Source organism: Perognathus longimembris, chromosome 20 (assembly GCF_023159225.1).
Source record: "Perognathus longimembris pacificus isolate PPM17 chromosome 20, ASM2315922v1, whole genome shotgun sequence".
NCBI lineage: Eukaryota > Metazoa > Chordata > Mammalia > Rodentia > Heteromyidae > Perognathus > Perognathus longimembris.
The window spans coordinates 43,893,392-43,917,355 of record NC_063180.1 but is presented as its reverse complement, the minus strand read 5'-3'; the positions used below and the strand labels follow the sequence as shown (position 1 = coordinate 43,917,355).

The 23,964-nt window shown below is 39.7% G+C and overlaps 1 protein-coding gene across 1 annotated transcript in view; it reads right to left on the bottom strand.

The window, feature by feature from the left end:
• Positions 1 to 23,964, bottom strand: part of Neo1 (neogenin 1) — a 184,137-nt gene that overhangs the window by 67,488 nt on the left and 92,685 nt on the right. Inside the window, exons 5-10 of the mRNA XM_048369065.1 lie at positions 18,982 to 19,299; positions 17,781 to 18,056; positions 13,775 to 13,928; positions 10,269 to 10,405; positions 1,722 to 1,876; positions 448 to 568 (exon numbers count right to left, since the gene is read on the bottom strand). Of these exons, the coding sequence (XP_048225022.1) occupies positions 448 to 568; positions 1,722 to 1,876; positions 10,269 to 10,405; positions 13,775 to 13,928; positions 17,781 to 18,056; positions 18,982 to 19,299 (1,161 nt within the window). The remainder of the gene's footprint in view (positions 1 to 447; positions 569 to 1,721; positions 1,877 to 10,268; positions 10,406 to 13,774; positions 13,929 to 17,780; positions 18,057 to 18,981; positions 19,300 to 23,964) is intronic.

Here is a 23,964-nt window from a genome sequence, read left to right as displayed (position 1 = left end):
CTCAGGAGGCTAAGATCTGAAGATTGAGGTTTGAAGCCAGCCCAGGGAAGGAAAGTCCTGGAGACTCTTAATCACAGAAAAAGCTGGAAGTGGGTACTGTGGCTCAAGTGGCAGAGGAAAAAGGAGCTCAGGGACAGTGCCCGAGTCTAGAGTTCAAGTCCCAGGATGGGCAAAAAAAAAAAAAAAAAAAAGGATTCTGGAAAAAAAAACATTTGGGTAGGACTCTTATACTCTAAGTGTTTACTTTTTCTTGTTAGCATTCATTTCTTTCCAACATTATCTGGAAATGTGTTTCTAGGTAATGCTAAGTGACAGAGATGCTGTTATTCTTTTTCTCTTAGTTATTCCACATCCTGGGCTTCCCAAATCAACCAACAATCACGAGAGCCTCGCAGTATCGCAGACACACTGGTAAGCCGCCCTCCTCTTACTGTCCCAGCCTCTTACCATGTTCAAGGATTATGAGCTGGGCTCCAGCCTGGGCATTTCCAACATCATTCTCAGCAATGCATTGATAGAACCCTTCGTCTGATTTCACCAGACCCAACACTTGAAGGTTATGTTCCTTCTAAGGAAGAAAAATATACATAAAACTTTATCATTTAAAATGATTCACAAATATGAGTTAAAAATCTGAAGGGCATGTTCTTTCGTGGGAAGAAAAGCAAGTCCTTTTATGTTCAATTACTGAATCCTATCTACCTGTGTACCTGTTAACTCCATTATCTATAACATCAATGGTTTTAACAGATTAGACCACAATAAGTGAAATGAAAACATACAGTTGATTTTTCAAAAACAAAAACAAAAAACAATACTGCATGAATGCCAACTGTTGGTGAAATAAGTTTAAATTTTTTTAATGAAGCCCTGGGTTCAATTCCCCAGCACCACATATATAGAAAACGGCCAGAAGTGGCGCTGTGGCTCAAGTGGCAGAGTGCTAGCCTGGAGCAAAAAGAAGCCAGGGTCAGTGCTCAGGCCCTGAGTCCAAGCCCCAAGATTAGCAAAAAAAAAAAAAAAAAAAAAGTGTGCAAGGTTTGATAAAAACAAAACGCTAATTTGACTATAACAAGTTGCTTTTTAATGTTAAGTATTACTGAATTAGGTGGTTGTTTTTTTTGTTTGTTTTGCCAGTCCTGGGACTTGAACTCAGGGCCTGAGCACTGTCCCTGGCTTTCTTCCCGCTCAAGGTTAGCACTCTGCCACTTGAGCCACAGCGCCGCTTCTGGCCGTTTTCTATATATGTGGTGCTGGGGAATCGAACCTAGGGCCTCGTGTATCCGAGGCAGGCACTCTTGCCACTAGGCTATATCCCCAGCCCCTAATTGGTATGTTTTTCAAAAGGATCACCTTCCCACATTTTAAGGGAAAGCTTTCTGCCCCTTGAACAGAGAGCTACAAAGACACTGGGAATGCTCATAAGCACGATCAGACCACTTCCAGGAAACAGTGGCAACTGTGTTTAAGAGCACCAGACATCTTGGTGGACTCTCAGTACAGTTCAGCCACCAATCTGCCCTGTGACCCAGCATAAGCTACCAAAACATTTCTGGGCTCAGCTTTCTCAGTCAGTGAAGAAATTACACTCTGTAATTTTTCTATTTTTTCATTTGCAGTACTTATGTTGGTATTTACAGTATAAATGATCTACTGGTGATTACAATAAAAAAATCATTGAAGGCTTCAAAAATAAGTGCCTTTCTTTGGAGGATACTTACTACAATTTTGAAGTAATCGCTTGGGATGACCATGTCACCATTCTTGACCCACTTCACGGTTGGAGTTGGCTTCCCAGTTACTTCACATTCAAATACAATATCCATAGACTCATGAGCATATATATTAGCAGGTTGTTTCAGAAATTCAGGTTGGGCTTTAAAATAGAAAGGAAATTAAGACATTAGTGAAAATTAAGATAGACAGCTGTTCACACACGAGCCCATTTTTAAAATCACAGAATTATGATACAAAAGTTAAGAAGATTCAGTTAAAACAAAGTTTTGCCAGGCACCAGTAGTTCACATCTATCATCCTATCTACTCAAGAGGCTAAGAGCCGAGAATCCTACTTCAGAACCAGCTCAGGCAGACAAAGCTGAGAGACTCCTATTTCCAATTAACCAGCACAAAGTAGGGAAGTGGAGGTGTGACTCAAGTCAGAGTGTCAGCCTTAAGCAAAATAAAGCTGGGCAAGAGTAAGGAGCCAAGAGTTCAAGCCCCCATACTCCAGTCTTGAATTTAATTGGAAATACTAGTAGAAAATCATGATCAAATTTATATTTAAAAAGCAAATAATTGCTGACTTTGCCCACAATAAGCACCTTAAAACAGTAACCAAAAAATACTGAAGACCAATAGTAGGGTCATGTCAAGACAGACTTGGGAACTTCCCAGCAGGCCCAGGCTTCCTCTACTGCTCAAAGATGAGACAGCTCTAGACTCACGATAACAATAACTTCAGTGAATTGAAGCAAACCAAATGTATTTTAAGAGAAAATGCTTTAAAAAGAAAAGAACCACAATGGGCACCTGACGGGGAGCTTATCAACCAGTATCCCATTCTGAAAACTAAAAGGGAAAAAGCCAAGCATTCATCCTGCCCTGTGTAAGATCAGCACTTTATTTAGGCTACCCAGGTAACTGAGGGGCTATCCTAACAATTATTTGAGGAATAGAATAAACAAGATGTCTCTCTTTACAGGAAGAGTGACAGATTAAGAACATTACTATTTTGCAATTCCTATGGACAATGATTATCAAAGGCTATTACCTCACAAAAAGAGAAATAGTCACTTATGAACCTCTGATGGGAGCACTTGGATCTGATTATGAAGTTGGCATGAAAACCGAGCTGACTGCAAGTGTCTGTATCTAACAGACCAAATACATTGAATATTACATGGCAACGCAGTTAGCAAAAGACAATGCAGGAGATCCTACAGGATAAGGGATTGGTTCCTAATAGACTGCAAACCATTATGAAAGATAAAGCAGAAGGCTGTGGATTAAAAGAAAATTAAGAAACAAATTGAAGTAGTGTATGTTTGTAATTTTAGCTTTTAGAAGCTGAGATAGGAGGATTTCAAGTTTGAGGCTATCCTGGTAGCAAGAACTTGTCCTTATTTATCCAATTCAAAAGTAAAACATTTCAAACTAATTAGTGGCTAATTAGTGAATACTGAATGAATAAATGATATTAGGAAATTCTTACACATAACATGATGGGATCATGGTTATGTTTAGGAATGCCTTGTAGAGGTATTTATTTATATATGTATATATACACACATATATATGTTTATATATGTATATATACATATGTGTATAAAAATGTAATACAATATTTGGGTTCTTGGATTTTGCTTTCAAAATAATCTATGTGTGCTGTTGGGATAAGATGGATTAGAGTATAGATGAATCAATATTGATGCTGAGTTGGTAACTGGTGAAGCAACTTCAATTACATGGGGAATTTCATTCTCTTCTATAAAATGTTTTAGGAAAGAATACACATTTTGTAGTAGACTGACCTGGGTTCAAATCCTAGTCACTGACAAAGCTGTATCACTCTCTGAGGTTAGATTGCCTCTTTGGGCACTAGCAAGCTAGTGTGAAAAGTGAAACTACTGTAGCAATACTAGACATTAGGACTGCTATGGGATCTAAGCAGTAACAAGTAGAAACACTCCTAGATTACAAACTAAAGTTAGAAAGTCACAGGGCTGAAAGATCTTAGTACACTTACAAGTAAATTGAGTTCCTATTTTAGGAAAGGAGCAAACGGAAACCCCTATTTTCTAAAACTAGTATTCACAAATACATTGCCTAAAAGGGCACAGGACTTAACAATAAAAATTTCAAACTAGGAAGTGGCTCTGTGGCTCAACATGGTAGAGCGCTAGTCTTGAGCTGAAGAACTCAGGAACAGCACCTAGGACCAAGGGTTCAAGCTCCACGGACAAAAAATAAATAATTAAATAAAAAAAATACTTGCCCCAAAATTTCAAACTAGTTACTCTTACTGGACTACTGAGCTTGACATTTAGAAACATAAACATAGCTGGGTGCTGGTGGCTCCCACCTATGGCCCTAGCTACTCGGGAGGCTGAGATCTGAGGATCATGGTTCAAAGCCAGCCCAGACAGGAAACTCTGTGAGACTCTTATCTCCAATTAACCACCAGAAAACTGGAAGTGGAACTGTGGCTCAAAGTAGTAGAGTGGTAGCCTTGAGCACACGAGCTCAGGGACTGCCCAGGCCCTGAGTTCAGGCCCCACAACCAACAAAAAACAAACACAAGACTGACTTCTAAAAAACCAGACTGTTTGAAAGAGACATGGAAAGGAAATAGAAGTGAATATTCTGGTAGTGTGGGAGGAGGGAAAGCCTTTGGGATATAAGAGTAATGCATGTCATTTCTCTCCTGTGAAAAATCCCTGTTCTCAATGACACTACCATAATTACTCATTTGCTTTATCTTATACCTCCTCAGCCTCAGAATAAACATTTCCAAAGACACTATCACAGGAAACAAGTGAAGATCCCTGCTGTTCCTTTGTCCTTAGAGGATATACCATTAGGTATAGTCAGTGTAATTACTATTCCAAGCTTCAATCTGAATTGAAATTTCTATGTAGCTGACAAGCAACTAGACACATGTTTAGAACGTGTTTCATTTTACTTTCCACTCTCAGAAGTTATTTGGTAAGAAAAAGATGTAAAGCTCAGCAGTAGCGTGCCTGCTTAGCAAATTCTAGACCCTGAATTCAAACCCAAGAACTGCAAAAAGAAAATTAGTTTAAATCTACAATAGCAAGGTATATCCAAACAAGTCTAGCTTCTGACCCTGTGTCTCCTGCCTTCTGCTGTAACAATTTTTAAAAATTGTTATGATTCATCCTTTCACTTTAAAAATTATTATAAACACACACCCCCCAGCCCCAGCCCCTGCTTGTCCCTATCTTTCCTCCTCCTTGGGTGATTAGTTTCTCCCTTTCAAAACGTGTATTCCTAACTATAACAGTTCTAACCGCAATACTCTTTAAGCCTTCAGGACTAAGTTCCTCTCCCTAAGGCGGAGTAAAGTAAGTCTAGAAAAACAGAACACTGTGGGGGGGGGGGGGGGGTCCTGGGGCTTGAACTCAGGGGCTGGGCGCTCTCCCGGAGATTTTCTGTTCAAGGCTAGTGGTCTACCACTTGAGCCACACCTCCACTTCTGGCTTTTTGGTGGATAATTAGAGATGGAAGTCTCATAGACTTTCCTGTCTGGGCTGTCTTCACACGGGGTTCCTCAGATCTCAGCCTCCTGAGTAGCTAGGAGTATAGGCACAAGCCACTGGCACACAGCTACAATCTTCCTTAAAAAAAAAAAATCAAATTACTATATATACTTTTAGTAAACAGACTTCCAAAGACTATTGGAAAAAAATCATAAACTGTGCTCAATTTAGCATATACTTTTCCCTTTCACGGACTGTAAAACAATGCCTTTAAAATGTTCCATGGATTTTAACTACTTTGTAGATGGTATTCACACCAATTAAATGCAATTTAAGAACAGATGTTTATGGTTGGGAAGTTAAATTGATAACCATAGAATAAATGAGTCAATTACCATAAGAAAATAAGTGTTGTAATGGAAGATTATGCATTTCGTTACCAAAGAGATAATTAAGCTTCAAATTCTCCTTGATAGTTCCCTACCACTTCTAATGCCATCATTATTACAAGAGTAATTTTAATTGCTTAATGTACAAGTAGGATTTAGAAGTAAAGCATATTAGACGTGCAAGAAAATCAACTTAATCCTATCCCTGTTATATAAGGCTGGGTACTGCCATTCAATTCCAACAGGAAATAATATGGGCCAACACCAATGGCTCAAGGTTATGCTATGATTTGGAAGATAATGGTTTTCATTTACATCAGCTCTGAAATGTTGGAAATTTCCACTGTTTCACTTTAAATTCTTAAGCAGTCAACTCATTGAAATCTTTAGATAGAAAAACAAAGAAATTTTTATCCATGGATATGATCAACTGCACACTAGTCTTAGGCTTCTTTTCAAGTTCTTAAAAAGTTTAACAAAAAACCTCAAGCATTTAAACAGGCTGAAATCCTTTTAGGATTCTGTTTGGTGGCCTACTAGGTAGATATAGAAAAATACTGGCTCCGCTAATAAAGCACGGAGACTTAACTCCTCCACTGTTTCGAGAGAAAGCTAGAAACTCACTTCCACTGCTGTGAGGCAAGATTGTATCAGCATACTGTATTTCTTCTGTGAGCACATTGGTGACCTCTTTTTTTTGTTTTATGGGCAGGGGGGGTTTACAGTTACATGAGTAAGGTATTGATTACATTTATTTTTAAACAATGTTACCCCATCCTTCATTTTCTCCAGCTTATCCCTCCCTGAACCCCTCCCCCACAAGTTGTAAGGTTGCTATCCAACCTATTGTTAAATGAGTATCATTGTGTGTTCATCCTTTGACCTGCTGTTTCTGTGATTCCCTTTCCCCTTCCCCTGGTCAAATAATCTTATATACAAGACACAGGGTACAGAAAATTAAAAGAGATGAAAGAAAAAAATAAAACTAATAAAAAATTAAATTAAAAAAACTATGTGTAGTACATAATAAGAATCTCTTGTTTCCATATCCTGGAGTTGATGTTGGCATACTTCATTATCTATGGTCTTATGTATTAAGCAGTTGGGTTGTTGAGATCCCCTGTTAAGAATATCACAGACCTGTTCTAGTGGTGACCTCTTAATGTAAGATTTTATAAAAGCCACAGATGCAGTTGGGTGCAGTGGCTCACAACTGTAATACTAGCTACTTGGGGGCAGATGGGGGAAGAGGGGGCGGGGTAGACAAAGTTCAGGAAGATTGCAGTTTGAGGCCAGACCTGGCAAAAAGTTCACAAGACCCCACATAAGCCTGTCATCTCATTCATGCAATGGGTATAATTAAAAGATCAATATCCAGACCCTATTGGAAAAATAAAACAAAAAAGGCTGGAGTTGTGGCTCAAGTGGTCGAGTACCTGCCTAGAAGTACAAGGCCTTAAGTCCAAATCCCAGTACCAACCAAACAAACCACCACAGATCTACTTACTATACCAGGATACTTGCTTATTTGTTCTACAAAGTGTCCTCCACACTAGGGTTGTTTAACAAAATCACAACAGAGGCAGTTCTTGTATTGTTTTTTGCTGAAGGTGAAAACAACACACAGGCAGTATGTTCAGGTAAGTGAATGGCTCTTACTCTGCAACACCTGCATGACCAGCAATCCTTCATCTAGTAGTCTACACAAATAGAGATTCTAACCTCACATATTTCATTGTATCTCACAGAGATAGATATTCCTGGCTTTTGTAGGAAAAGAACAAAGAAGACAGAGAAACAGATAGACATTAATGACAAAGGGAAAGGAAATGGTTAACAAAAGCTTCACAGGAAGATTAAGCTTATCTTGAAGGTGTAACAGAAGATTGTGATTGAAGGTAGGGAGAGTGAACATTCCTATCGAACAGCTGCCAGTTCAAATAATGATATGCTGATGGGTGTTGGTAGCTCTCCTCTGTAATCTCAGCTGCTCAGGAGGCTAAGACCTGAGAACTGCAGGTCAAAGCCATCCCAGGCAGGAAAGTACATACGACTCTTACCTCCAAAAGACTATCCCCCAAAAAGCCGAAAGTGGAGCTAGGGCTCAAGTGGTAGACTGCTAGCCTTGAGCAAAAGAAGTCAGGGACAGCATCCAGGCCCCGAGTTCAAGCCCTAAGACTGGTATGTGCGCTCAAATACAAGCACAAGCACACGCGCACACACAAAATGATACACCGCTGTTGCTGCTCACCACTAATAACAGAACACAAATGAAAAGGGGATCTGCTGGGGAAGAGGGTGATAGGAGGAGAAGAAAAGGAAAAGGTACTGAGAGTGAAGATAAAGTACTGTGTGTGTGTGTGTCTGTGTGTGTATGTGATGAAACCTCTTATATTATTTAATGTGTGCTAATTAAAAATACTTTTTAAGAGAAAAAGAACAAGGTATGTTTTGATGGTGATACCATATCCATCTCAGGCTAGATGGAGTTTAATGCTTCCAAGCACTTATTTTAGTAATAAAAGATACTGACATGCAGGCTAACTAGGCCGGCCCAGCTCACAGAGCCCAGTGACAAGGCCAAGACTAGCCGCCCAGTACACTGGCTGGAGAGCTCACCATCACTCCTCTCTAGCACACAATTTTTTTTTTTTATCATTAACGATAAAGGGTCTCATGTGCTATGAGGAATTTGCTTTCTGTACTGCAGCAGAGGGAGCCGAGAGTCCGGCAGATAACAACACTCAGTTGTGCATGCTGCACCGCGAGTGATAGTTAGGAAGGGGACTTGGAGAAGAGGAGAGGCTAAGGCCTTCAAGAAGTGAGGGACAAGCACAGGATAGAACAACAGAAAGGAGGGAGAACGGCATCAGGCTGGGCTTCAAGAGAGAAGGTGGCATTTACACTTGCAGTTACAGGCACTGTCAAGAAATCAAGGGAGATGGAAGCATTAAATCTCTAGCTGTAGATCAGTCACAGGTACTGACAATGTCAAGACAGTGGCCAGTGAAGAGTTTGTCAATTTGTTCCATTAAAAACCCACATGGAAATTTTCTACTGGGGAGAGAAGTCAGGGAAATGTGTATTATACACCATCACAACTGTTTTAAGAGAAAGGGAAAATTCCTGCTTAAAAAAAAAAAGGCAGCTCATGACCCATGCTAACTGTTATCAACAATCTGAGATGACAGGAAATACACCATTGGCTAACTCGCGTCAGAGTGTGTGTACAAATCCCAGCAGTTAATGATAATATGTCTGAAATATTTAACAGATGAAGAATGAACTTATAACCTTTTCTGAATTCACATTCATTATGGCATTTCCTAGAGCTATAACTTCTTAAAAAAATAACAAAAGTCAGATGTACTACTGAACGTTTACGATACATATGAATATACGTATAAACACAATGTATACATATGCGTATCTATGTGTGTATGTATATTTTCAATAATTTCTCATGAATTACTTTCCCTATCAGAAAAATAATAAACCTGATGCTATTGTGTATGGGACAAGGCTCAAAACAAAATTTTCCAAATATGTTCTACACATAATGGCTTCTTGTTTGTAAACCATAAAAAGGAGATGACCTCACATACGCTGGACGGTCTGGACTGTAAATACTGCCTAGATTCAGAAACAACATTACTATACCTGAAACCCAGCTGTGCAACACTCAAGTCATTACTGTATAAACTTTATTACACTGTGTTACTTCTGTGTCTGGCTTCTGTGGAATATCATAGTCTGTCAGTTTTCATTGCTCAGAACATGCCACTGTATGGCAGGACTACCACTGGTCCATCCCATGCTCAAGTTGTATGTATCTCAGCCTACATTTCTATCTATCTAAGCGGTGCTAGATTTCTCTAGAACAGAAGGAAAAGGTCCTAAGGACAGTTATTTGAAGCAAAGATCAAAACAGATAAATCATAGGGGAGAGAGAGCGAATATCTTTCTTCAGGTACTCCTCTATTTGGAGGAGAGGTAGAGGGGATAGCGATAAAGAGGAGGCTAGGAGGAAATGCTATCTCAGAGAACCTGTAAGGGAGAACACAGAGAAAAGGGAAGGGCAGCTATGCTTGCAGCTGTGGTCAGCAATAAACAAAGTCACCAAACCATGTCACATCCAGCACCCCTTCCTGGGTGATTTACTATCCCGAAAAAGAAACACAAATGCTTGGAGACAAGGTTCCGGGTCAGAGAACAGATACCTTTGTGAGAAAGCATCCTGAGATAAGAACAGTAAATGGAACCTTCCAGATGACCCAGATCCCAGCCACAGCCCCCATACTATTACTACTGCTGTTGCTGCTACTCAAAACACCAATAACTAACACTGAACTTCTGTTCTAGTGTGGGTCTCCCATAAGGACTAGCTATTGATCCTTAAAACAATTCCAATAAAGTAAGTAATCTTATTATCTCCATTTTATTGACAAGGAAAATGAGGTTCACAAAGGTTCAGTAAGTTTCCTATGGTCACGTATTTAGAAGGTATAAGAGCAGAATTTGAATCCTGGGAGCTTAGTTGAAACACTGGGCTTTTAACTGCTGTATTATATTATATAGTCTCTCCCATTACTGCTGCATAATCGGCAGACCCAGAGAGTACACAGGACTTTTTGATTAGACAGTAAATACTGACATACCTTGCACTATAAGCTCTGCCTGTGTGTCAATCGTCTCATTTCCATTGTCTGCGATGCAGAAATATGTCCCTGCATCGTCCTCAGTGACATCACTGATTTCCAGGCTGCCACCTGCCAGCAATGCCAATCTTCCAGAGCTGTTTTTGAAAAACAGTGACAGATTTCATCAGTAGGAACACAGTACCTGAGACATTTTCTACATGGAAATAGAGAAAATAGCCAAACACTATTATTTATGATGAGGCTACCAATGGACTGGATAAACATAAAATCAGCATAGTTTCAATTTGCTTTGCTATTATTACATGCATAAAGACCACAAACACAAACCAAATGTGACAATCTCTGGCACTTTTAGTTATCCCAAAGGGTTATCACTTTTATGACCAATCCCAACTCTGCTTTCTCTGGCCAATTCTCTGGAAATTACATAATTTTTGAAGTCTGGAATCAATCAAAGACTGTCTCCACCACAACTATGCTACACTAAAGTTACTAACACAAAGAACAAGTGGGTAAAATGTCAGACCAGAAACAGTAAATCACGGGTGACAGTGCCAACTGAAAGTTTCCTATGGTGACTTGGCTAGAAATGAGAGGAAAAAAGGAAGGGAAGGAAGAGAGGACATTGCCAGAGAACAGTTCCCTGGGTGTGGTACTAGGTGCAAATCAGCTATAAACAAGGATGGTGAATACTGAACCAACTCTACAGAAGGATATGTCTCTTTAAAAAAGCAAAAAAAACAAAAAAAACAAAAAAAAAAAACAAAAAAAAACAGCCAGGCACTGGTGGCTCACGCCTGTAATCCTAGCTATTCAGGAGGCTGAGATCTAAGGATGGCAGTTCAAAGCCAGCCCAGGCAGGAAAGTCAGTAAGATTCTTATCTCCAATTAACCACTAGAAAACCAGAAGTAGTGCTGTGGCTCAAAGTGGTAGAGCACTGACCTTAAGTTGAGCTCAGGGACAGCACCCAGTCCCAGAGTTCACGCCCCATGACCGACCAGAAAAAACAAACGAAAAAAAATCTGGTAACATCATGGAAGCAATCACAAATCAATAATCTAATCAAGTTTTTGTAAAGTGAACAAGGTTTGGAGAATTATAAAGTAAATCCAGTGTTACAAATGTACCTGACATTAATTAATAGGAGATGCCCAGGCCAGCAAAATCCTATCTCTAAAAATAACCAGAGCAAAAAGGGCTAGAGAGATGGTTTAAGAAGTAGAGTACTAAACAAAAAAAGAAGGGAAGTGAAGGAAAGAAAACATGCTATCTACAAATAGGGACTCTTTTCAGGTACTATAATAGTGGACTTCTTAACTTGTCCCTGGATTTTTTTAATTAGTTTTACATATCAAGTATAATGTTAAATGTAGGGTTTTTTTAGGTACTCTGAAATTAAGTTGTTTTTCTAAATTTTTAACTATTTATTTTTGTGTGTTACTTGGGCTTGAACTCAGGGCCTGGGCACTGTCCCTTAGCTTTTTGGCTTAAGACTGGCATTCTAGTGTGGCTGGGAATATGGCCTAGTGGCAAGAGTGCTTGCCTCACATACATGAAGCCCTGGGTTCGATTCCCCAGCACCACATATATAGAAAACGGCCAGAAGTGGCGCTGTGGCTCAAGTGGCAGAGTGCTAGCCTTGAGCAAAAAGAAGCCAGGGACAGCGAGTGCTCAGGCCCTGAGTCCAAGCCCCAGGACTGGCAAAAAAAAAAAAACAAGACTGGCATTCTACTACTTGAGCCACAGTCTACCTAGTGGTTAACTGGAGTTAAGAGTCTTATGGACTTTGCTGCCTGGGCTACTTTTGAACTAAGATCCTCAGATCCACTGCTACCCAGCAGTTTATTTATTTTATTGTTCAAGCTTTTTTAATATCAACCAATCTAACTGAGGCAAGATAGAATCTTAATGTTATTTGATTTGTACCTTTCTACATTTTAAAAAGTCATGAACATGTGTTAAATTTTGTCAAATGTTTTCCCTCGGCTGACTGCTGTCATGTAGGGAGCTTTTGCTAACTTCTTAATTTGGCGGGGGAGGGGGAGAGGAGGATATACACTGATTAATTCTAAAATACTTGTCTTTCGTCTGTACAATAAATTCCAGAATGTTATGCAGTTCTTTTAGATATCGTCGAAATCTATTTGCAGACAAAGCTGAGTGAATGTGAAGTCCTAAGTTCAAGTTATAAGAAAGTGCTATAAGAGGCACTTCTCAAGGAACTAGAAAAGGAGAGAAATAGGAACAGAGCGGAAGTCCCAGGTGCTCTCCACTGACAGGGGGATGCGTTCCAAGACCCCACTGGATGCCAGCAATGCCTTCCATTTCTTTGCTGGGATTTCTTTTTGGTTCCTATTTGCTTGGAGTGTGTTGCAAATGTAAACTGCTCACCGAGGCAACTCATGAACTTTGTCATCTCAGGGTTGGCATCTGTTGTCTTTTCTCATTTAAGCTGGGATTTCCCTGGCTCTTGGTATCATGCGTAATTTTCAACTGAAATACATCTCTTACTTAGACTCTTTATTTTAGACTTCTGATACCACTGATGTAGGAAGTATATTAGAAAGCCACTTCATTACTGCCAGAGGGAGGCAGTGTCCAGGCCCCCATTCAGCCTCCACTGACCACCAAAGGAGATGAGGGATTCTCATTACTACTTAAAGAGTTGAAGTTCTAGCTCCTGGCAAGACCTCCACTAATACCTCCATAAAATTAGTTATATTTTGTAGTATATATGTTATACTTATTTTTTAAGTGTGGCTACCAGAAGACTCCAATTTGCAAAGGGGACATGCATTATATTTTCACTAGACAGCATTGCTCGAGAGAAGTGGTCCTCAACTGCAGTTAATTTTGGAGATATTTTTGTTTTTGAACTTGGAATCTTTTGGCATCTATGGGAGAAAGGCCAGGGATGCCAGCAAACATCCATATGGCACAATTCAGATGTGTTTTGGAAGCAAAAACATACCTAACCATTGTACCACCCTAATTCTCTAATAAGAACACAAATGCAGAAGGCATTCATTAAGAAAGAAATGAGGAGGAAGGGACACAAGACAGATAAGCTGGTATTTACTGAGAAGATTTCTGTAGAAGATGCAGAACTTATAAACACAGCAGGAGGCTGGTGTGGCTTAAAAGCAAAATGAGAGGATGAGGGATGCATCCGCTTGTGCTGTTTGCACGCTAGAGTGGGAGTGACGGCTCAGGCCAGTCAAGACCAGAAGCTCTTCCAAAAATTTAGAGAAAGAGACTCCAGGGCTGTACACTAGGTATACTGAAGCTTCACAGAGAACAAATGGAGTAGTCTTGTGAATGCATGCTCTTCTTTCTTTAAATATTCTCATCATATGCAGCATATGAACATATTTCAAGAACGATGTGAACACTATAATGTGTTTAAATAAAGCAATCACTTTTTATTAACCAATCATCCCAAATTAGTAGTATTAGACAAATCTCATAAGGCTGGAAAGAGGTTTTAGTAGACAACACTTACCTTTCTACATCAAGTGCCTCCTCATTTTTCATCCATCTAATAGCTGGAATAGGAAGTCCTGAAGCAACACAGGGCAACACTGCACTCTGACCAAGGGCTCTGACTAAGGAAGATGGCTGCTTCAAAAATACCAAGCTTGATGTTTCCCCGAGATCTAAAAGGAATTTAAATGAAACACAATGATTAAAGACCAAATACTTAACCAATTTAATCATAAGAAATGACTAATTCCTATTTAGTCTATGTGCCTTTATATAACAAAATTAGCAAAAATCAACACAAGGAATTCCATTTCCATTAGCAAATATTTCTCAAGCAATTTCTATGTGTAAAGCCCTGTGCTGAGCTCTTTATGGATCTTAAAGATGTCCAAGTTACAAAATGGCTAATAAGTACATGAGGAAATTTTCAACATCTTTGGCCATAACGTACATGAGAATCAAAATAACATAGATTGCATCTCAGCCCAGTCAGAATAGTAACTATCAAGAAAATAAAAAACGCTAGTGAGGATGGGGGTTGGAGGGAGGCCAGCTATTGGTGAGAATGTAAGTTAGTCCAGCCACTATGGAAATCTGAACAAAGGCTCCTGACAAGACTGAAAACAGAACTACCATATGATCCTGCTCTACCACTCATGGGCTTATATCTGAAAAAATTAAGTCATAATACAATCAAGATATTTGCACACCTAGTATATGCAACAGCTAAACTATGGAATCAGCTCAGGTGCAGATTCTGTAGTTTAGTGGTAAAGAAAAAGCAGTATGTGGTCGCAAAGAAGCACACAATTGTGTTGTTTGCAGGAAAATGGATGAAACTATAGATCCTAACAAAGCCAGCCTGGGTAGGGAAGTCCCTGAGATTCTTATCTCCATTAACCACCATTAGCTGGACATGGCGCTGTGCCTCAAAGTGGTAGCAAGCTAGTCTTGAGCAAGAGAGCTTAGGAACAGTGCCCAGACGCTGAGTTCAAGCTCTACAACCAACCAAAAAACAACAACAACAAAAATGCTGAATGACAAGGGCATAAAAATGAGTTTCGTTTCTGTATCTTGCTTATTCAAATCTTTTGATTTTATAGTGCAGCAAACATCTATCTATTTGTGAATCTCTTATTCAGACATTACACTTTATAAGGTTGTCTTCTTGTGGACATATGAGAGGGCCACATAAACTTGCTAGTTAAAACAAGTTCTCTACTTAAATAGGGCAATATTAACTTACTAGTAAGTTTTGACAAAAATAAACACTACTCTTAGAGATGTAGTTCTTGTCCTTAAAAGAGTCTTGTCTCTTAAGAAAAGATGTTTTACAACCATGGTTATAAACTACCAGAACTGCGCTTAAACTTGTTTAGCCAATTAATGGTTCTGTAGCCATGGTAACAAGTTAAACATCACCACTAGCAGGTTAGGAACAATTCACTTAGATGAATGTGTTTCTGAAAGCCAATCAAAGAGCAACAAGCTCAGGCTCTAAAAGTCAGACAATTAACAACAAAGTTACTTACTTCTAAGGCTGGTGCTAACCTGCTCCTATGTGTACCCAACACCAAACCAGACATCTGTGACTGTCATCAATCCACTTCTGCCTCAACCAGCGAATACCTAAACTTAGCCGATCAAGCAGTTAACGTTAAGAAAATAGTTTGGCAAGAAGAGCTCTCACATATTTAAAACAAAACATTCAGTACTTTGTTTATGCTGTAGACATCAAGTAGCAGCCTCATTCTTTGCCAGGTAAACCTTGTTTTCTAGGATCAGATTCTAAGGGTATGCTTGACTGCTACTCTGGACGTAGAGGATATTTGATCTCTGCCTTGTCAAGCAAGTCAGGAAGGAAGCTAAGGAATGTTATTTTGAGGAAGTAATTCTTTTTCTCGCCTTGAGTTACTAAAGTATGGTTTAATCAAATTCTGACAACCAATTAAACAAATTCCTAACAAATATTTGACGTCCGCGGGTCAGCAACTGCTCATGGCAGCAAACTTCGTGCTCTCACTGAGCTTATGGACTAATGGGGGGAGGGAGACAAGAAATAAAATAGGTCAGATACTGATAGGCTATGAAGCAAAGAGGAGAAAGAGAAAGCACAATGGATGAGATCAAAGCTGACTGTTTTAGACACGGCACCTGAGGAAGGCTCACAAAGTAGAAACTGAGCATGGGTCAGAGCAGGACTGGCCGACAGGACTCCAGGCAGAGAAAATGGCCTCCAGGTGGAGCGGCTCTAAAGAGGACATTCTATACTCACTAGACCCTACAACTACAACTTGTGGATGGGGAGGGGAGGGAAAAATTGGGAGAGCACCAGGGAAGGGGTGACATTGTTCACAAAGAAATGTACTCATTACTTGACTTATGTAACTGTAACCTCTCTCTCTGTATATCACCTTTACAATAACTATTTTTTAAAGAGTATATTCTCAAAGCATAAAGCAGCTACAATGGGGGGGCGGGAGAGAGAGAGAATAAAATGGTAGAAAGGGGAGGCAGAGAGGTTTGGAAGATGTATGATGCCTCATAGGCCAAAACTTTAAATATGAATGGCAATGGAAAGCTACAAGGAGTTTGTGAGCAAAGATTGATTTTAAAAGATAAACTATGATTGCTGAGAATAAACTAGGGCAGAAATGACACAGGTTGGAAGGGTAACAACGAGGAATGGAGAGGCATTGGGAATGATGACCTTAAGGCCCATTCGGAGCACATTCAAAAAGAGGCAGCTCACGTGAGCATCAGTGCATCACACCTCTAATCCTAGCTTCTAGGACCCTGAGGATCACAGGGGGTAGCCATCTGGGCAAAAAGTTCATGAGGAGACTCCATCTCAAACAATAGCTGTGACAGTGCCGACTATCTCAGTTACACAGAAGGCTGAGATTGGGAGGATCATAGTTCAACCCAAACCAAAAAAAAAGCAAAAACGTTTAAGCAAGGCATGCTAGGCAGAAAAAGCCTGTCATTCTAAGTAAGCATGAAATAGGAGGATCACAGTCTTGCACATCCTAGCAAAAAGTGAGACTCAACCTCAAAACTGGCAGGAAAAGCCAGGAGTCCCTGGCTCATGCCTATAATCCTAGCTATTTAGGAAGCTGAGACATGGGGATTGCATTTAGAAGCCATCCCAGGCAGGGAAATCTGTGAGGCTCTTATCTCCAATGGAAGTAGAGTTTAAGCAGTAGAGTCCTGGCATAGCAAGTATGAAGCCTTGAGTTCAAACCCCAGTACTGCCCCCCACCAATTTTTTAAAATGACAGCTTTATAAATTGGACTCACTCTGCAAACCAGTCCTTAAGTTAAAAATGAGTCTATGAAGTAGTCCCATTAAAAAACAAGCAAACAAAACAGAAAGGTCCAAACAATGTAGGGTTGGTCCAATTATATTCATAAAGTTGAATTTGAAATGAGAAAGAAGGAAAGAGCCAGGTACCCAACCATGGTATTTAAGAGAAGCAGGGATGCCATCAAGAGGCTGAGAAGAACTACCATGTGCTACAAGTGAGAGAGAGAGACGAGCAGGGAGAAGAATTAAGACTTGGAAAAAGACACAAAAGCAATTATGAGGGAAGCCAGTAGGGAGTGGTAAGGAGGAAAGAGGGGAGCTGAGCTCACATTAGAGAAGGAGAACACCAGAGACCCAAGAGCTCTTGCTTGCCAGTTTTCCAGAAATGCCACAGGAACAGTTTCCACTCTGTCCAGCCTTTAAGATATGCACCACCGTGAGTGAGTCTCTGATTCTTATAACAGAGACTTCACTACAATAGAGGCTTGACAAAACACAGGAATGAGACTGCTTCCTCCAGGAAGAAAGCCATTCGATAGTGATGGTACATTTCTAATAATACATCTCCTACTGTGGAGTGTTAACACGTATCTTCTTTAGGTCCCTGTAAGAAAGTGAGTCTCTTTATGCTGACAGCTGTATGTCGCACTACATATTAGCTATGTTTATTTAAAAACGCAGAACACAAACCATACGGCCCTGACAGTTGAGTTCATACCTGGAAGAATTTTCAGTTCAGCTTCATCACTGTACTTCGGTGGCCCTCCACTTTCAACTATGCATCGGTAGAGTCCCCCGTCTCCTTCAGTCACATTGCTGATAACCAGCGTGCCACTTGGAAGCTTGACAACTCTGTCGTCCAGAAGAAGGGGCTGTCTGTTCAGTTCCCACCTCACAAACGGGACCAAATCTGCATTAACATCACAATTCAGAATGGCACTGCCTCCAGCATAAACTGAGGAAGGTTCTGGTTGGCTGGTAAATCTTGGAAGACCTAGACAACAAGGAAAAAAAATGAAAGGCCGCTGTCTCAAGTCAGTTTTCTTTCTCGCTGCTAGCATCTCACCAAGGTGAATGTAAACAGGAATAAAAGAAAATATCATCTTACAATATGGCCCTTTGCAAAAACACTTTCGTCTGGTACTTAAGTAAAGATGCACCACCTGAAGAATGCTGTTGTCTACCTAAAAAGGCTTATTTAGGAACTAGATCTAATTCCTCTAGATCTTTAATATATCCTTAGTGGAATAAAGATGCTCTGAAATGATGTGAATAGTCTTTTTCTAACTTTATATAGACACATAAAACAAAAAATTTAAGTATATATAAAACAAAAATTTTAGAACAATCTAGCTAATTAAATGTCCATTCCTGGGTTAGGACATAAAGGAAATAAGATTCAGCTTTTACTGCAGATTTTTACAACACTCTCTGAGGTGGGACAAAAGCAGCCCCAAATGACCCAGCTTCCCAGTATGTTCCTCTGCCATTTCCAAGTATACAAGAACTGCTCAGTAACTGATTGCAACTTTAAGCCATCAGACAAGTAGAAAAGTGCTAGTTTATTCCCATACACAAAGTATAGACACAATTAACACTAAATGAGAACACCGGGACAGTACTAACTTACATTTTCTTTTCTTTTTGGAGTTCTTGGAATTTGAGGTCAGCACCTCACCTTGCCGAGCCATGCCCAAGCCCTTTTTGCTTTAGTTACTTTTCAGACAGGACCATGACTTGACTGGGTAAGACTTGGACTGAGACCCACTCTACCTGTGTCTACCACATAGCTGGGGTAACAGGTACTCAAATGCCTGGCCATCACTGGTTGAGAGAGGCCAGACACACTACCTCCTCCAGTCTAGACTTACTCTTTATAAAAATTTAAAAACACAAGTAAATCACTTAATGAAGCTTACCTGCTACTGTGAGCTTGGCCGTTCTGCTGACAATAGTTCCAAGACTATCAACAGTGGCTACACACTGATAGTAACCTTCATCAGGTTTATTGTGTTTAGAATGCACCACATTGCTGATAAACAAAGATCCATCTGGGAGAAGCTGGCGTCGATCGTCTGATACTAAGTTTAAAAAAGTCCCATCTTTTTTCCATTCAATTTTTGGTGAAGGCTCAGAATATGCTGAGCAATTTAATATAACAGAAGACCCTCGAACTGAGAGTGTGTCCCCTGGCTCCACCAGAAAGTAAAATGGAGTGAATGTTCGGACACTGGCTCCTAGGAAAGAACAAAAGTAGACATGTCCAAATACTGTTCTTCAATGGTTATTCTCTGAGTGTGATCCACATGTATAATCATCATAACATGATTTACTTATTACTAGGAAACCAAAAGCTGACTCATTTAGAAATTTTTAAAAAGCAAAATAAACTTCCAAAGATAAGCCTTATTAGATAATACGGATATCCAAGAGAGGTTTGATTTTCGTATACAGAATTAAATGAGCTTTAAGGAAGGTAGGCAGGTACCTACCAATTTTAACCACTACTTACTGGGAGGAGAAAGATGGCAGTATGCACATAAAAGTTTCATGATAAAAAATAGCTTGATGAGTAATCATTTGGTGAGAATAGAGGATTTTTTTTTTAAAGACCTATCTGTAAGAAAGGAAAGGAAACCTGCCACATGGTTCAGGCAGAAAGGAGTTTATTCGGGGGAGAGCAAACTGCTAGCCCGCACACACAAGATGGAGGTGTGGGGAGACAGAGGGTAAGGAAGAAAGAAAAAGAGAGCAAGAGAGAAAAGGAAAGAGAGCAGGGACCGTATTGAGCCGGATTATATAGGAAAAGGTGGGAGATCTGGTCAGGTGGATTGGATGTGACCTCAGAGAAGCAGGAGGTAACTGCCTCCAGGTGTGCCAGTTACCTAGGTAACTCAGGTACTGGGGGCAGACTTAAACAGGTGGGGGGCATCTGTATGCAGCCCTCTCAGGGGTGGACCTTACACTATCATCATTTTCTTTAAACACATTTTGTCAGAGTGGAAGGGCTATCAGACTCAACTCCTTAGCTGATGTTATATAAAAACTGTCTTATAGGGCTGGGGATATAGCCTAGTGGCAAGAGTGCCTGCCTCGGATACACGAGGCCCTAGGTTCGATTCCCCAGCACCACATATACAGAAAACGGCCAGAAGCGGCGCTGTGGCTCAAGTGGCAGAGTGTTAGCCTTGAGCGGGAAGAAGCCAGGGACAGTGCTCAGCCCTGAGTCCAAGGCCCAGGACTGGCCAAAAAAAAAAAAAAAAAAAAAAACTGTTATATTGCTCACCAAGGCCCTGATTCTTTATCCACTTACAGTTGCTTAATAGTAGTTTACTTAGACCAAAGTCACTAGACCAATTATTTTTAAATAAGCTTAATGACCATGTTTGATATCTTGTACACTGCCAAGTCTCTGCAAATTTCTCACTTCTTAATGGAATAGATCTCACTTCTTGATAGACTATTCCTCACTTTTTGATAGACTATTTCACACCTCTTGATAGAATTCCAACTTAGGAAAAGAAAATATCCACAGGGAACTTCTTTCCGTTGTAAATTCCATCTCCCCAAATGCCAACAAATTATATCATCACCGACAACCTTGAATTGCATGACCAATAATAATTCTCAATTTTATTGTACACAAAGTAAAACATTAACATATGGCATTTGAACACCAGCAAAAATAAAACACTTCCTGAAGAGGTTCAAAGTTTAACAATAGCAGAAATGCAGAGCAAGCATTTTTATACACCTACAAATGTAAGCATTGTGAATACTTCATTATAAACTAAGAGACTATTCTCAAAGGACTTCCAATCCTCCCCCCCTCCACCCCCCTCTCTCTCTGTCTCTCTGTGTGTTTTGTGGTGTTGCTAGGAATTAAATGCAGGGTCTCCTACAGACTAGGCAAGTACTCTCCCACTAAACTGCACCCCGAAGCTCAAGGGTTCCTGTTTCTTTTACTCCTTGGTGTGACTTCCAACCATCCCAGCCCACTCAAGCACCAGAACCCTCTGCTCTGAAATGTTGGTGAACATTATCAGGCTCCTGTTTCAAGCTCCCATGGAAGACAGCTTTCTTTTTATAACTAAAAAGAAATTTTTTTAATGAATGGTGAAATAATTTTCATTCAAGAGCTCAGCTAAATGCATTCCTGTCATCAACTTTTACAAGTTGACACATTCTCTACATTTTACTGTGTAACTGTTAGTGCTCCTGGCTCTCTAGCACTCACCTCTCTGGGCTGCACAGCTAATTCTCCCAGGGTGGGATCTACCTCAAACACATCACCTTTCCTATGTGCTGACCTTGTAGAGCCTTCCTGGGGAAAATACCTCATTAACCTCTAACACTATTTAAGTCATTTTGTGCGATAAGCATACAGCTTTAAAAGAATACCATAAATACAGCTGAATCCGATGTGCTGGTTCAGGATCAGCATCCTATAGGAAAATCCTAGAGAAGTTCCATATCTGTCAGAAAACACACTTTTGAAGCCAGTTTTCCAATATACCCTCAAATAATACATGTGGATTTCTATTCCACAAGCCATTTATGATAATAAGGGTGATTTCCTTTTCTTATCTTCAGCCTTTCACTTCTCTCTTGCTCCACCCTACCCAAAAAGACAGGGGCAAAAGCCACAGGCAGGGGAAGTCAACCAACCAGCCCCAGTTTTGAAGTAACTGCTCTGTCAATTATTGCATTTGTTTGTGTCTAAAACTTCTACCCACTCAAAAAGGAATAACTATGCCTTCTTTCAGGGAGTTTTCTGTGTAAATGAAAGGGGATATGTGGAAACCTCATTATCTGGTAAGCCCTTAACAACGAGAAACAATTCACAGTAAGAAGTCTACCACATCTCCCCCTAAACGGCTAAAAATATCTAGGACTATCGTTTTCATCTACCACACTTAAACTGCCCCCACATAGAATAATATGCACTTGATTTTAAAAAAAATCTCATTTTGACAACTGTTATATATAAAATTGCAATCTTTAAAAAATTATGTAAACTGGGGCATAAGAATAAAAATAGTACATGTTTATAGGGTGCCATGTTGTTTTGACACATGTATACATTACCTGGTATAGCCGGTTAAAAATATTTATCTCCTCAAATATGCACTATGTACTGTTAGGAACTGGAATTGGTACATATTTCTCTTTACGGTGAAAATTTACAAAGTCCTTTCTTCTACTTCTTGAAGTAGATTCTTTATTATTGTTGTATACAGTCACCCTACCATGCAATGTCACAGGGGGAACTTCTTGGTCTAATTAACCGTAACTAAATACCAAGTACCACCGTGTCATTTCACCATTCTTCTGTCCCACTCCATCAACTCTGATAATCACTATTTTCCTCTCAATTTCTCTCATTTACATAGGTCCTATCTATATAAATGATATCATGCAATACTTATTCCATCCATGTAGCTATAGATAACAACCAAAGGGTCCATCAGTTCTAAGAAAACAGTTAATATACACAATGAAATAGTATTCAGTCATAGAGAACAACACTAAGGAACTAAAACCCAAGTTGGATCATCTATTCTCAACCTAATCTTTTTGTTGTTGCTGGTTGTAGGGAGAGCTTGAATTCAGGACTCTTTTGCTCAGGCTAGCATTCTTATCACTTGAGCCTCAATGGCACTTCCAGTTTTCTTGTGGTTGATTGGAGATAAGGACTTTCTCGCCCAGGCTGGCTTTGAACTGTGATCTCAGATCTCAGCCTCCGGAGTATCTAGGATAACCTTATCTGGCAGAGCCACTAGAGCCCAGCTCTGTCTAATCTCTGAATTGTTATCTTGAGCTAGTATAAAAATGGATAGCCAACTAATCTGGACCACTATCTCACTAATACAAAACTAGATACAATTAGCCTTAGAAATATTCAATCCCATTTTGTGTGCTAATTTGCTTTTCCTTACTATTGCAATTATATAATGTTTCACGAGAAAAATACTTGTTTTCAGAGGGTAACAATCCAGAATACTGTAAGTCTGTATCTTTAGGGTTTGCCAAAGACTTTATTTCATTTTCTTCTGATTCAGAATAAAGACTCTAATTTTTATTGGCAAACACTAATAGTATAAAGAGGCTTCATTGGGCTATGTCCATACATGCATGTTACTTTAATCAAATCCACACCCTCTACTCTTTCTTAGCCTTTCCTCTTCCTTTTATACAATCTCAATGAGCTTTATTACTCTACTTTCATAAGTGCACATGAAGTACTTTAATCACATTTAAAATCCTCACCATTTGCCCTCTCCCTTCCTGCTGCTTCCCTTGAACACTCCCCAGTTAACATTCACGTCATGTTTCTTTTAGGTAAGACATGATATTTGTCTTGAGTCCAGCTTACATCACTGAACATGATCTCCAGTACTAATCATTTCCTAGCAATGACATAGTAAGTTCTTCAGAGCATTGTGTACATGTACCATGTTTTCTTTAATCCAGTCATTGGTTGGTAAGTATCTAGACTGATTCCACTGTGAACAGTGATGCAATGAACTTGGATATACAGGTATCTGTGTTGCATGCTGACTTAACCTTCTTTCAGATATATCCCCAGGGCCGCTGAAGGGCCACTGTATCACCAGTGGTTCTATTTTTAGATTTTTAAAGGAACCTCTGTGCTGATTTCCATAGTGGCCATTCTAATTTACATTATAAGGGTTTATATTCTCATCTCCCATTACATTCTTCCATTTATTATTACAGTGTGTAAGTGTGTTCCTTCTCCTCACATCCTCACCAGCATTTGTTATTTGTTCTGACTAGGGTGATATGAAATCTCAGTATCATTCTGATTTGCATTTCTTTTATTGCTAAGGATGTTGAACATTTCTTTATGTATTTATTGGCTATTTGTACTTCTTTTGAGA